The sequence below is a fragment of the Pan troglodytes genome, chromosome 3 (genome assembly GCF_028858775.2).
Source record: "Pan troglodytes isolate AG18354 chromosome 3, NHGRI_mPanTro3-v2.0_pri, whole genome shotgun sequence".
NCBI lineage: Eukaryota > Metazoa > Chordata > Mammalia > Primates > Hominidae > Pan > Pan troglodytes.
This window is the reverse complement of record NC_072401.2, coordinates 39,872,485-39,886,624: the sequence shown is the minus strand read 5'-3', so window position 1 is coordinate 39,886,624 and position 14,140 is coordinate 39,872,485. Positions and strand designations below refer to the sequence as shown.

The following is a 14,140-nucleotide window of genomic DNA, read 5'->3' as shown; positions in this document are numbered from 1 at the left end:
ATCTACGTTTCATTTATTAGAAATTTGTTAACCTCATATCATGGGTCAGGCACTGTGCTAGGCACTTGTTATTTCAAATTAAATAAGACATGGCTATGTCAAGGAACCAGGAAAAACTGATGCCTGTATACGCACATACATCCCTGTCTAGCATTTTTCTCTTGATAAATAGAAAAAATTGATAGAATAGAAGAGAAAAATTGATAAAAATTTAAAATATCTAGATCTGAATTCAACTCCTTTGTGTGAAAAAGAAGGTCAAATTAATCTCTTTGGTTGAGACTGTAATTAAAGGGGTCTTTTAATGTATATATTACGCAGCCCAGATGTCCCCTTTCTTTTTCATGATGCCTCTGTAATTAAGAAGCAGATTTTCCCCCCAAAGGAGAGTGTTTTTTCTGTGGTCTTAACTTGGATTCATATGGATTCGTGGCTTTGTGGGTTCTTAAACCTTCCACAATTATATACAAAATTGTGGAATTTGGTATACGTGAGTGCTTTTCATATTTATTTTTAATCCAGAATGGATCAAAAAGAACAATCCTGAAGGATGTAGGTGCCAGACACAGGCAGAAGGTAGCTAGAAAAGTAGATCTTAGGGAAGTTAGGGCCCCTAGCCTCATTAATCTACAAACATGGCATGGCCGGCTTGCCTTGCAAGACCTCAGTTGAAGACCCCATGGATTCTTAAAATGGAAAGAGTTCTTAATTTTTATCAAATTCTCAAATGATTCTGTTACCCCAAAATATTAAGAATTATTATACTATTAAAAAATGTGTTAGAGACTAGTCCAGGCAACATAGTGAGATGTCGTCACTACTAAAAAATTTTTAAAAATTAGGGGTGTGGGGCTGGACACAGTGGCTCACACCTGTAATCCCAGCCCTTTGGGAGGCCAAGGCAGGTGGATCACCTGAGGTCAGGAGTTTGAGACTAGCCTGGCCAAAATGGTGAAACCCCGTCTCAACTAGAAATACAAAAATTAGCTGGGCATGGTGGCGCATGCCTGTAATCCCAGCTACTCAGGAGGCTGAGGCAGAATTGCTTGAACTTGGGAGGCAGAGGTTGCAGTGAGCCAACATTGTCCCACTGCACTCTGGCCTTGGCAACAGAGTGAGACTCCATCTCAAAAAAAAAAAAAAATTGTTAGAGACCAGCCCAGGCAACATAGTGTCTCTACTAAAAATAAAAATTAAAAATTAGGTGCATGGGGCATGGTGGCACACACCTGTAGTCCCAGCTACTCAGGAGGCTGAGGTGAGAGGATCCCATGAACATAGAAGGTTAAGGCTGTAGTGAGCTATGGTTGTGCCACCGCACTCCAGCCTGTTTGATGGAGCAAGACCCTGTCTCAAAAAACAAAAACAACAAAAACGTACTAAGTTTTGGTTTATGACTATTTAACATCATTTACTTTTTAGATGTTCTCACTGGGGGAAAGGGAAATTGAAGATATAATATGTACTTTTGTAATTTATCAATACAACTTTTATATTAATACAATATTTGAAACTGACATTTAAACATTAGAATTTGTTTTTACTTTTAACAATATTGTGAGCATGCTACATTTTTTGTTTGTCTTTAGTACCGGGACCCTCTGGTGATAATGGCATCAGTGTTACAATGATCTTAGTAGGCTGGATGGTTATTGCATTGATCTTGTTCTTACTGAGACCTCCTAATCTAAGAGGATCCAACCTACCTGGAAAGCCAACCAGTCCTCATAATGTAAGTGTTGCAGATTTTAAATGCTTTTTGGGTAAGGGAATGTATGTGGCCTGGGGCAGGGAAGGACTTGGTTTTGACTAAAACACCTAAATTGGTTAAATTATATTTAACTCACAGAGTATTCTACCTATGTAGTTCTATTAAATATTGCAATTCCAAGATTTAATTGACAGCTTAATCTTTGTGGAGTTAAATGCAGAAAGAAGCACAGACCAGAAGCCCAAAATTAATTTGAAAATGAATTCCAATCCTTTTTTTTTTTTTTCAGACAGGGTCTTGCTGTGCCGCCCAGGCTGGACTGCATTGGTGCAATCTTAGCTCACTGAAGCCTCCACCTCCTAGGCTCCCACCTTAGCCTCCCAAGTAGTTGGGACCACAGGCATGCACTAGCACACCTGGCTAGTTTTTTGTATTTTTTTGTAGAGATGGGGTTTTGCCAGGTTGCCCAGGCTTGAATTCTAATCTTTACTCACATGAGAAGCATCAAAAATAATCCATTTCATAATCCACAGCAATATTGCTCAAGTCTCAATCCTCCACTACCCAGTTCTGTCCACCTCACAGTTGATCCCTTGCCTCTCATGCTTCCAGCCCCTAAACTCTTAGTAGCTTTAGTTGAAATGTTTGACCCCTTTCTGTCCTAGCTATTCAGTAGAGACACTGAGCCTATCTTATTTTATTTTCCTCATTTTCCCATCCTATTTCTCTCAAACCCATTTTCCATTTCTGTACCACAATAAACCAGCTGAGCTGGCAAAAGGAGAGGTCGGAATCATTCATGTTGATAAATCTTGATAGTCATGATTACAACCATTTTTAGAACCTTCTAAATTAAAACTATGATAAAGTGACCCAATAGGGAGTTTTCAGGACTATCTTTAAGAGAACCTCTGTTGGCCAGGCACTGTGGCTCACGCCTGCAATCCCAGCACTTTGGGAGGCCAAGGGCGGCGGATCGCCTGAGCTCCGGTGTTCAAGACCACCCTGGGCAACATGGTGAAACCCTGTCTCTACTAAAATACAAAAAATTAGCCAGACGTGGTGGCATGCGCCTGTAGTCTTAGCTACTCAGGAGGCCGAGGCATGAGAATCGTTTGAGCTCAGGAGGCAGAGGTTGCAGTGAGCCAAGATCACACCACCACACTCCAGCTTGGGCTACAGAGTGAGACTATGTCTCAAAAAAAAAGAACCTCTGTTAAAGGATTCCTTTTAATCCTTTTCAGAACCAGTATTTATGTTTTTTTTTTAACACTGAATTTAAATATTATCTCTTTAAAAATATTTCCATGAGGCCGGGCGCGGTGGCTCATGCCTGTAATTCCAGCACTTTGAGAGGCCAAGATGGGCAGATCACCTGAGGTCAGGAGTTCGAGACCAGCCTGGCCAACATGGTGAAACCCTGTCTCTAGTAAAAATACAAAAATTAGCTGGGCCTGGTGGTGGGCGCCTGTAATCCCAGCTACTCGGGAGGCTGAGGCAAGAGAATTGCTTGAACCCAGGAGATGGAGGTTGCAGTGAGCCAAGATCGTGCCATTGCACTCCAGCCTAGGCGATGAGAGTGAAACTTCGTCTCAAAAAAAAAAAAAAAAAAATTCCATGAATATGCCAGTTACCTCTATTTAGCCATTCTACAAATGTATACATATTTCAAAACATGTTGTATATGACAAATATATACAATTTTTATTCGTCAATTTAAATAAATGTTAAAATTTATAATTAAAAAACTATAAGATAATAGAGCATCAAAAAAAAAAAAGGAAAATTTCCATGATAGATTTGCTTGTTTTTGTTGTTTTTTTTTTTGAGATGGAGTCTCACTCTGTCCTCCAGGCTGGAGTGCATTGGTACACTCTCAGCTCACTGCAGCCTCTGCCTCCCAGGTTCAAGTGATTTTCCTGCCTCCACCTACCGAGTAGTTGGGATTACAGGTGCACACCACCACATCTGGCTAATTTTTGGATTTTTAGTAGAGATGGGGTTTCACCATGTTGGCCAGGCTGGTCTCAAATTCCTGACCTCAAGTGATGTGCCTGCCTCGGCCTCCCGAAGTACTGGCATTACAGATGTGTGTCACCACACCTGGCTAATTTTTGTATTTTTAGTAGATACAGGGTTTCGCCACGTTGGCCAGGCTGGTCTTGAACTCCTAACCTCAGGTGCTCTGCCTGCATTTGCCTCCCAAAGTGCTGGTATTACAGGCATGAGCCACCATGCCCGGCCAGATTCACTTGTTGTATACCAAATTATCCCACTAATTCTCTTTTCCAACCTTTACCGTGTGGAATTCCTAAAGTAATTGTTTCTTTTCTCCAGTGTTGTGGTGTTGATATCAGAAGTTCAGTTAGACTCATTTTTTATATAAGAGAAAGCAAGTGTGCAGTGTTAATTGGTCAATGTTTTGCTTTGTTTTTTAAGGAATAGAACATTTAGATGTGTAGCATAGAAAGAAAAAAAATCAAAACGAAAAACATACACAAAAAAGATACGTAGCATGCTAACTTTAAGAAAGAAGGCATTATAGACCAGGCGCGGTGGCTCTCACCTGTAATCCCAGCACTTTGGGAGGCTGAGGCGGGCGGATCACCTGAGGTCAGGAGTTCAAGACCAGCCTAGCCAACATAACCAAACTCCGTCTCTATTAAAAGTACAAAAATTAGCCAGGTGTGGTGGCGCGTGCCTGTAATCCCAGCTACTTGTGAGGCTGAGGCAGGAGAATTGCTTGAACCCACAAGGTGGAGGTTGCAGTGAGCTGAGATGGCGCCATTGCACTCCAGCCTGGGCAACAAGAGCGAGACTCCGTCTCAAAAAAAAAAAAAAAAAAAACCGGCATTATTAGCACTATATAAAAAGCCTTACATTTATTTTTATTTTTTCTTGGAGAAGAGAGTATTTATAAAACAGCTTGCATATTGTCTTGATAAAGTGTTTATTCCTTAGCCTTCTTTCTTACTTTCTTTGTATAGCTTTGTTACTTTCATATCAAAGAGTAAATTCCTCAACGTTTGGAGCTAAAGAAATAGAACTCTTAATAACCTGACTTAGAAATCATTAAAATGGGCTGGGCACGGTGGCTTACACCTGTAATCCCAGCACTTTGGGAGGCTGAGGCAGGTGGATCATTTGAGGTCAGGAGTTGGAGACCAGCTTGACCAACATGGTGAAACCCTGTCTCTACTAAAAATACAAAAAAATTAACCAGGTGTGGTGGCACATGCTTGTAATCCCAGCTACTCGGGAGGCTGAGGCAGGCAAATCACTTGAACCCGGGAGGCGGAGTTTGCAGTGAGCCAAGATCGCACCACTGTACTCCAGCCTGGGCGACAGAGTGAGACTCCGTCTCAAGGAAAAAAAAAAAAAAAAACTATTAAAATGACAGAAATGCAAGATTACCCTCTCCTGGACCTTAATTCATTGTAGGCCAGTGTTTCTAGGAATAGTAGTTCCACTGTCTTAGGAATAAGTAAGAAAATGTGTTGAGACTAATTTCAAGGAGAAATATTGATCACCCCCAACTCGGGCGTCATGTATCATTTCAGCGTAAATAAATAAAATCTTGAGAATCTTAAAAACTCTGATCTTTCCTTTACAGTTCACTTGCTTTCTATTGCAAGTTAACAAAAGTCAATTCCAAGTGGTTTAAAACAAGTGGCTTCATTGATTTACACGTCAAAAAAATTCAGAGGTAGGGTCAGTGTTAAGAAAGTTTTAACAGTGTCATCAAAGACCTAGTTTCTTTCCTCATACTATCAACTTCATTCCAAGATGGGCTCCCCTTAGGGTCATAGGATGACTACCAGAAGCAACTGCAGCCACATGCTTCCTCGTAGACATTCAGTATTGAGAAACAAAAGTCCCTAGCTTCATTTTAAATATACAGTACTTTGCTTAGCCAATCAACTTTAGCAAGAGGGATGAAGATACTTTCATAGGTTTGAAGATCACTCCTGGGGCTGGTAGGAGTGATAACATCACTGTTGTACAAATTCCCTCTCTCTTCCATTCTACAGGGAAAAATGAGACAAATGGTGGAAAATCACAGTGTTATTTAATCTAGTGTTCCCTCATGTAAAAACATATGAAAAGTCCAAATAAGCATATATTTGGGATGGGATGGTTGGGGGCATTGCTGCTCAGTTGTTTCTCTATGTGTTAGATTGGTTGCACTGGGATTTAATAAGTCAATTTTTAAAAAAGTAATAAATTTAAAAATTTTTTGAATTTTTAAAAAGTCAGTTAAATAATTTATTTCTTTCTAATGCCAGGGACAAGATCCACCAGCTCCTCCTGTGGACTAACTTTGTGATATGGGATGTGAAAATAGTTAACACCTTGCACGACCAAACGAACGAAGATGACCAGAGTACTCTTAACCCCATTAGAACTGTTTTTCCTTTTGTATCTGCAATATGGGATGGTATTGTTTTCATGAGCTTCTAGAAATTTCACTTGCAAGTTTATTTTTGCTTCCTGTGTTACTGCCATTCCTATTTACAGTATATTTGAGTGAGTGATTATATTTTTAAAAAGTTACATGGGGCTTTTTTGGTTGTCCTAAACTTACAAACATTCCACTCATTCTGTTTGTAACTGTGATTATAATTTTTGTGATAATTTCTGGCCTGATTGAAGGAAATTTGAGAGGTCTGCATTTATATATTTTAAATAGATTTGATAGGTTTTTAAATTGCTTTTTTTCATAAGGTATTTATAAAGTTATTTGGGGTTGTCTGGGATTGTGTGAAAGAAAATGAGAACCACGCTGTATTTACATTTACCTTGGTAGTTTATTTGTGGATGGCAGTTTTCTGTAGTTTTGGGGACTGTGGTAGCTCTTGGATTGTTTTGCAAATTACAGCTGAAATCTGTGTCATGGATTAAACTGGCTTATGTGGCTAGAATAGGAAGAGAGAAAAAAATGAAATGGTTGTTTACTAATTTTATACTCCCATTAAAAATCTCTAATGTTAAGAAAACCTTAAATAAACATGATTGATCAATATGGCAGATGATTTACAGTCCATTATATGACATTTGTAAGCCACTCAACACTAGCCTTACAAGGTTCACGAAAGGAGGAAAACATTAATTCTTTCTGCCTTTGCTGGTATAATCCACATAGTAATAATTTAAGCTATAATTTATTTTTAAAATGAGTGCCTCTTGGGAAGCTTCTTTTCTGTTCTAACACTTCCCTGTTAAAATGAAAATCTTAGGCCAGTGCAGTGGCTCACACCTGTAATCCCAGCACTTTGGGAGGCCGAGGTGGGTGGATCACTTGAGGTCAGGAGTTCGAGACCAGCCTGGCCAACATGGTGAAACCCTGTCTCTACTAAAAATACAGAAAAATTAGCCAGGGTTGGTGCATGTGCCTGTAATCCCAGCTACTCAGGAGGCCAAAGCAGGAGAATTGCTTGAACCCGGGAGGTGGAGGTTGCAGTGAACCAAGATCGCACCACTGCACTCCAGCCTAAGCAATAGAGCGAGACTCCCTCTCAAAAAAAAAAAAAAAAAAAAAAGAAAATCTTAAAGCTGTATTAGGACCTGTTAGGTTACTGATATTTGAATGCCTATTTACTTATTTACTACATTGAGTCTTTTGTTATCCTCTGACCTGTAAAATATTTTAATAAATTACTGGCTTACTTCAAGGGAAAAGAAGGAAAATGAGAAACAAACATCTTTTTTTCACTCCTTATCTCATTCCTGTTTGGTGATGGGATGGATTGGGGTAGGAAGGAATGTTAATATGAGAGAAATTTTCAAATGTATAAAAAAGTAAAAGGTTGTATTGTTTTGCTCAGTTTGAAATAAAGTGAATACCAATAGCACTTAAAAATGTCTGCATGGGCTGGGCACGGTGGCTCATGCCTGTAATCCCAGCACTTTGGGAGGCCGAGGCAGGCGAATCACCTGAGGTCAGGAGTTCGAGACCAGCCTGACCAACATGGTGAAACCTCATCTCTACTAAAAATGCAAAAATTAGCCAGGCATGGTGGTGTGTGCCTATAATCCCAGCTACTGGGGAGTTGCTTGAACCTGGGAGACGGAGGTTGCAGTAAGCTGAGATCGTGCCACTGCACTCCAATCAGGGCGACACAGCGAGACTCTGTCTCAAAATAAATAAATAAATAAAAATGTCTGCATGACCCATATGGTTATGAAGTTTTTTTCCTAGCAAATGATTGCAGATTATTTATGGGGGCTAGAAGATATTTTGCTATCAATGTAAGGATTTTTTTCCCCTTAGGTCAGTCTATTCACTGTTTAGATCTGGTAAATTACTTGTATGAATTGAATAAATTCTCTGTATCATTGTACTGTTTAATAGTCTCTGATACAATTGTGATACTCATAAGGTATTTTCCCCCCTTTATTATGATTACATTCTAGATCATAAACATTGTAAGGGCATCTTTTCGTTATATAATCCAATATTGATTGTTTGAATTCCTCCTTGTACATCCTGGCTTTGTGCTCAATTTCTTGAAATAATATAACGAACTCTAAATTACTTGTGTTAATAGATGGGTAACATGACACAGGTAAGTTAAATCCTGGATAAATGAGCCCCACAGAATAAAGGTTCTTCCTCTTGCTGTGGCCTACTGGAAGCCTTCCTAACTCTATAGCTGGTAAAGTAGAGCAGAAAGGGCCAGAATGGCTTAAGATGGAGCTAAATCCCTATAGCATTCCATTTTCTGCTCTTGCCTCTTGAACTTAGAAGGCTTGCCCATATATCCTAACAATCTGTTCTCTGAGCTGTTAGGCCAATCCCTGGCAAGAGATATTGATGTAGTCACTGAATCTATGGCTCACAAATAATTGAAAATTGGCTTTGGGAGCTGGGCGCAGCGACTCATGCCTGTAATCCCAGCACTTTGGGAGGCTGGGGCAGGTGGATCACTTGAGGTCAGGAGTTTGAGACCAGCCTGGCCAAGACGGTGAAACCCCGTGTCTACAAAAAATACAAAAATTAGCCGGGTTTGGTGACACGGCCTGTAGTCTTAGCTACTCGGGAGGCTGAGGCAGGAGAATCGCTTGAGCCTGGGAGACAGGTTGCAGTAAGCCAAGATCACGCCACTGCACTCCAGCTTGAGTGACAGAGTGAGACCCTGTCTCAAAAAAAAAAAAAAGGCTTTAGAAGGCTTTATTGGATGAAGTGGCTGAAACTTGGATACAGAATGTCTAGTATTAGACACCTAAAAATCTGATTCTTTTTGGTTGTTGTTTTGAGATGGAGTTTTGCTCTTTCGCCCAAGCTGGAGTGAAGTGGCGCGATCTTGGCTCACTGCAACATCCACCCCCGGGTTCGAGCGATTCTCCTTCCTCAGCCTCCTGAGTAGCTGGGATTATAAGTGCCCACCACCACGCCCGGCTAATTTTTGTATCTTTAGTAGAGATGGGGTTTCGCCATGTAGGCCAGGCTGGTCTCAAACTCCTGACCTCAGGTGATCCACCCACTATGGCCTCCCAAAGTGCTAGGATTACAGACGTGAGCCACCATGCCTGGCCGGAAAATCTGGATTCTTATTCCTAGTTCTTCATTTCTGTCACATGCACTTAGTTGACATTACATCTACATATATTAGCTTTTTCCTACATGAGCCATCTATTTACTTAGTAACCAGTGTTCTTAATGAAGTATTTAGTCTTGGGTTTCTTGTAAAATTTCTCTGCATTCCTTAGACAGTGTACTATACATGAAATATTCTTGTTGACCTAGTAATTTATATTATTCCATTTAATTCTTAAAGCTTCTACCTATGGCCTTTTTATTGAGCACACTCTTAAATCATTATTTGGCTTGTAAACATTCATCTGAATTGTGACTACAATCCTTTTTAAATAATCTAGGAAAAAAGAAAGATAAAGCTTACATTTTCACAGTTTTGGCTCTTAAACACATTCTACAAATGCCATTAAGAATTTATTTTGTTTTAGGCCAGTCATGGTGGCTCATGCCTGTAATCCCAGCAATTTGGAAGGCTGAGGCAAGAACTGCTTGAGCGCAGGAGTTTGAGACTAGCCTGGGCAACATAGCAAGACCCTGTCTCTACCAAAAAAAAAAAGTTTATTTTGTTTTAGAGTCATTTAATGTGTTTTTATGCACAATAATAGTGGGAGGTTGTTTTGTTCGGGTTTTTTTGTTTTTGTTTTGTTTTGCTTTGCTTTCCATGTGGGAAAAGTTAACATTGGAACTGTTTCTAGGAAAAGATTTTTTTCAGGCTGGGCACAGTGGCTCATGCCTGTAATCCCAACACTTTGGGAGACCGAGGGAGCCGGATCACTTGAGGTCAGGAGTTCGAGACCAGCCTGGCCAACATGGAGAAACTCCATCTTCACTAAAAATACAAAAGTAGCCTGGTGTGGTGGCGCATGCCTGTAATCCCAGCTACTTGGGAAGCTGAGGCAGGAGAATCACTTGAACCTGGGAGGTGGAGGTTGCAGTGAGCCAAGATCACGCCATTGCACTCCAGCCTGGGCAACAAGAGTGAAACTCCGTCTCAAAAAAAAAAAAAAGATGTTTTTCATTTTTTTCATGTTATCTATCCAAGCACTGTTCCATGGTCAGCAAGTCATATTTTACAATGTGGATTTTCCAAAATAATTATTGAATACAGCTATTCTATGGCTACTTTTAGTGTTTTTGTGGTATGTGGTGTGGGAGTATTTATGGAATTACCAGTATCTTAAATTTTCAAAGGAACCTTGGAAGTCTATCACTCTAAATGAAAGTCTGTCACTCTACATGAATTATGTGCTCAAATTTGACCAACTCAGTTTAAGACACAAAACAGTAATTTGAAGAAGGAAAAATGAAGAGAGTTTCTAGTTTAATGGGTTAAATTTTCGTTGTTGCAATAGTAAATTTAGTCTTCTTATAATATTTCTAAATGAAAAATCATAGGTATTTGTTACCATGTGTGAAGATTACTTTGTTAAAAGCAAAAGTGGTCGTGTGATATGCTAAATGTTAATTACTGATTTTATATGTTTAAATCATGCCAAACAAATTATGTCTGTGCCATCCAGGGTCTGTTGTTAATCTTTTTCTGAGTACTTGGATTGGGATAAAGGGCTTGTACTATGCACTTTTTATTAATGAATAAATAGAAAACGTTAGTAACACTCTTTGTTTTCTGTTTGGCTTTTGTGGGAAGAGAAGCAAGCATCTTTTGCCTAGTAGATGTTAACATTGTGTATTAAACAGTTTCTTTGTAAGACCTAACTAAAGACATTCCTAAGAGAGAACTTAAGTTTTAAGAAAAGTTGTGAGAAAAATATTTATAAAATATGCAGTATGGGGCCAGTATTCAGAAGTAGAGTTTCTCTCTTGGAAATTACATTGCAGTCACATTTCTTTGGTTATTTTCTTTCTCTCTCTCTCTTCCTAGAATACCAGGTAAAATAGACATTTACTTTGAGGGACTAATATCCAATAGTGTTAATTAATTATTTAAGCAGACATATCTAGCTCAAAAGGAACCAGACATGTCACTGTACCAAAAACACACAAAAGTGAAAATTTGCTTCTGTTCTGTGACCTAGAATGTGTCCAGACATTAAAGATCATGAATACTCATATACATGTAAAAATAGTAACACTGCTCTGGCATGATTTTGATGTCAGTGTTTATGTAATAACTTCAGTGTTATTTAAAATAGATAAATTTGTGAAATAACAATTTCTTGGAGACAGTCAACTTTTTATGATTTAATCTAAAGATTGTCATGTACATGTCAATGGATATCTGAATCCTCAGCGACTAAGTTTTCATTAAGTGACTCTGCTGCAATACTAGTTTTCTTCTTAGAAAATGGAATTCAAATAAAATAAGTTTTTTGGTCTTGGCATTTCACCTGATGACTTTCTCTGTTCTGGATCTCAATTTGTAGAGTTGTTGGGGGTTCCCCCCTCCAAAAGATGCTCCATAAACATCAACTACGATTATCTTTCATGATCATATTTTTAAAAATTGGAGTTACCTGTGTGATCTTTTCCCGTTAGTTGCTTGTAGGGGACTTTAGTGTGCGTATCTCTTCTCAGACAAATGTATTATGTTCGTTCAATAAACATTTCAACAAATTTTTATACTTGTTTCTTAACTTTCTATAGGCTTTAAAATGGATTTTATTCAGGATTTGATTACAGAAACTATTTCAAACCATCAGATGCCAAATTAAGATGTCTACTGAAGTTAGTGAGGAGATGTCTGGGAGGCAAGGACTATGTAGGGGTGAAAACAATACATATAGTTTTAAAGATAAAGCAACTTTCTTTCTTTTTTTTCTTTTTTTTTTTCTTTTTTTTTTTGAGACATAGTATCACTGTCACCCAGGCTGGAGTACAGTGGCACAATCTCTGCTCACTGCAACCTCTACCCTCCTGGTTTCAAACGATTCTCCTGCCTCAGCCTCCCGAGTAGCTGGGATTACAGGCGCCTGCCACTGCGCCCGGCTAATTTTTGTATTTTTAGTAGAGACGGGTCTTCACCATCTTGGCCAGGCTGGTCTTGAACTCCTGACCTCGTGATCCACCTGCCTCAGCCTCCCAAAGTGCTGGGATTACAGGCGTGAGCCACTGTGCCCTGCCAGGATAAAAAAACTTTGATATCAATACATGGTTTTGGTTTTGGTTTTTTGGTTTTTGGTTTTTTTTTTTTTGAGACAGAGTCTTGCTCTGTCGCCAGGCTGGAGTGCAGTGGCACGATCTCGGCTCACTGCAACCTCCGCCTCTGGGGTTCAAGCAATTATCCTGCCTCGGCCTCCAGAGTAGCTGAGACTACCGGCGCGTGCCACCACACCTGGCTAATTTTTGTATTTTTAGTAGAGACAGGGTTTCACCATGTTGGCCAGAATGGTCTTGATCTCTTGACCTCATGATCTACCCGCCTCGGCCTCCCAAAGTGCTGGGATTACAGGCATGAGCCACGTGCCTGGCCATCAGTACATGTTTTATTGGGAGGTGGGAGGATCACTTGATGCCAGGAGTTCAGGACCAGCCTGAGCAACATAGACTCTGTTTCTACAAAAATAAAATAAAACTTAGTGGGACATGATGGCCTGCATCTGTAGTCCCAGCTACTTGGGAGGCTGAGGTGGGAGGATGGTTTGAGCCCAGTAGTTCCAGGCTATTGTGTGAGCTGTGATGATGGCACCACTGCACTCTAGCTAGGGCAACAGAGCCAGATCCTGAGTCAAAAATAAATGTTTTAAAGAGTATTATTTCCTTTTACAAATCTCCACTTGTTTCTAGGAAATTTAGAAATGAGAAAAGTATTATTTGCAATGTCTGGACTGCCAGAGTCTAACCTCTTAAATATGTGCTCATAACCTCAGATACTTGGTCTATGCTTGATGATTAATGGTTTTGAATTGCAGTGTTTATTAGTTTTGAAAATTTGACCAGAATTAAACATAAATACCACACAGCAGGTTCAGCATTATAGAAAAAGCCTCTTAAATTGTTTTTAAATAAATGAATCTGTTATGTATGTAATTCAGTCAGTGTCAGAAGGAGAAGCACTTTTCATATACAAAAGGCATCTCAGACCCTGGGTTGAATGCAGCTTTTCATGACAACTAATTAGTATGTATACAAACTTTGGAAGTCTAGATGTGTTTAAAGGGACTTCCTTACAATTAATCCAGCCAGGACAATTTTGTGGTTACAAAATACAGGACAGATGGAAATCTGACACCAGAGCCTATACCCCCAATAAATGGGTTAAGATTTATATCCTTGCAAATGTTGTTTGTCTTCATTTTTATCTAACAGACTTTTTTTTTTTTTTTTTTTTTTGAGATACAGTCTCACTTTGTCACCCAGGCTGGAATGCAGCAGCACCATTATGGCTTACTGCAGCCTCGACCTCTGGAGCTCAAGCTATTCTCCCGCCTCAGCCCCACAAGCAGCTGAGACTACAGGCACACCCCACCACACCAGGCTAATTTTTGCAGAGATGGGGTTTCACTGTGTTGCCCAGGCTGGTCTCCAACTCCTGAGCTCAAGCGATCCTCTTGCTTCGGCCTCCAAAAGTGCTGGCATTACAGGCATGAGCCTGTTACAGGCCGAAAGAATGAGGGTCATGACCAACTCAGTATACCACTGGAGGCTATATGAGCAAATAGAAAACTGTTCTCATGAAAGCAGGATGTTGGAAAACTAACAACTGTGTCTGCCGCCAGAAGGGTTGCTGAGGGCAGTCACACCCCAAGCACAGTGTTCCTTGTGATTATCTATAGGAACATCTGAAGCCTGTTGTACAAAGAAAGCAATTATGTATACCTGTGATAAATCAAGCAGCTGACCAACCGTTACCTCTCCCTCCCTGCTCTTTCTACCTAATAAATACGAAGGGCTGTAGAAGCTCAGGGCCCTTGCTCACTAGAAGGAGCCCCCTG

The 14,140-nt window shown here is 39.9% G+C and overlaps 1 protein-coding gene across 9 annotated transcripts in view; it reads left to right on the top strand.

The window, feature by feature from the left end:
• The window catches only part of SMIM14 (small integral membrane protein 14), a 94,530-nt gene extending 80,783 nt beyond the window's left edge, over positions 1 to 13,747 (top strand). For 5 of the 9 annotated variants that reach the window (XM_063808462.1, XM_063808463.1, XM_063808460.1 and 2 more), the window contains exons 4-5: positions 1,590 to 1,732; positions 13,548 to 13,747. In XM_063808462.1, coding sequence (XP_063664532.1) covers positions 1,590 to 1,732; positions 13,548 to 13,655 — 251 coding nt within the window. In that variant the 3' untranslated portion in view covers positions 13,656 to 13,747. 9 annotated transcript variants of the gene reach the window in all.
• The last annotated feature ends 393 nt before the right edge of the window (positions 13,748 to 14,140 follow it).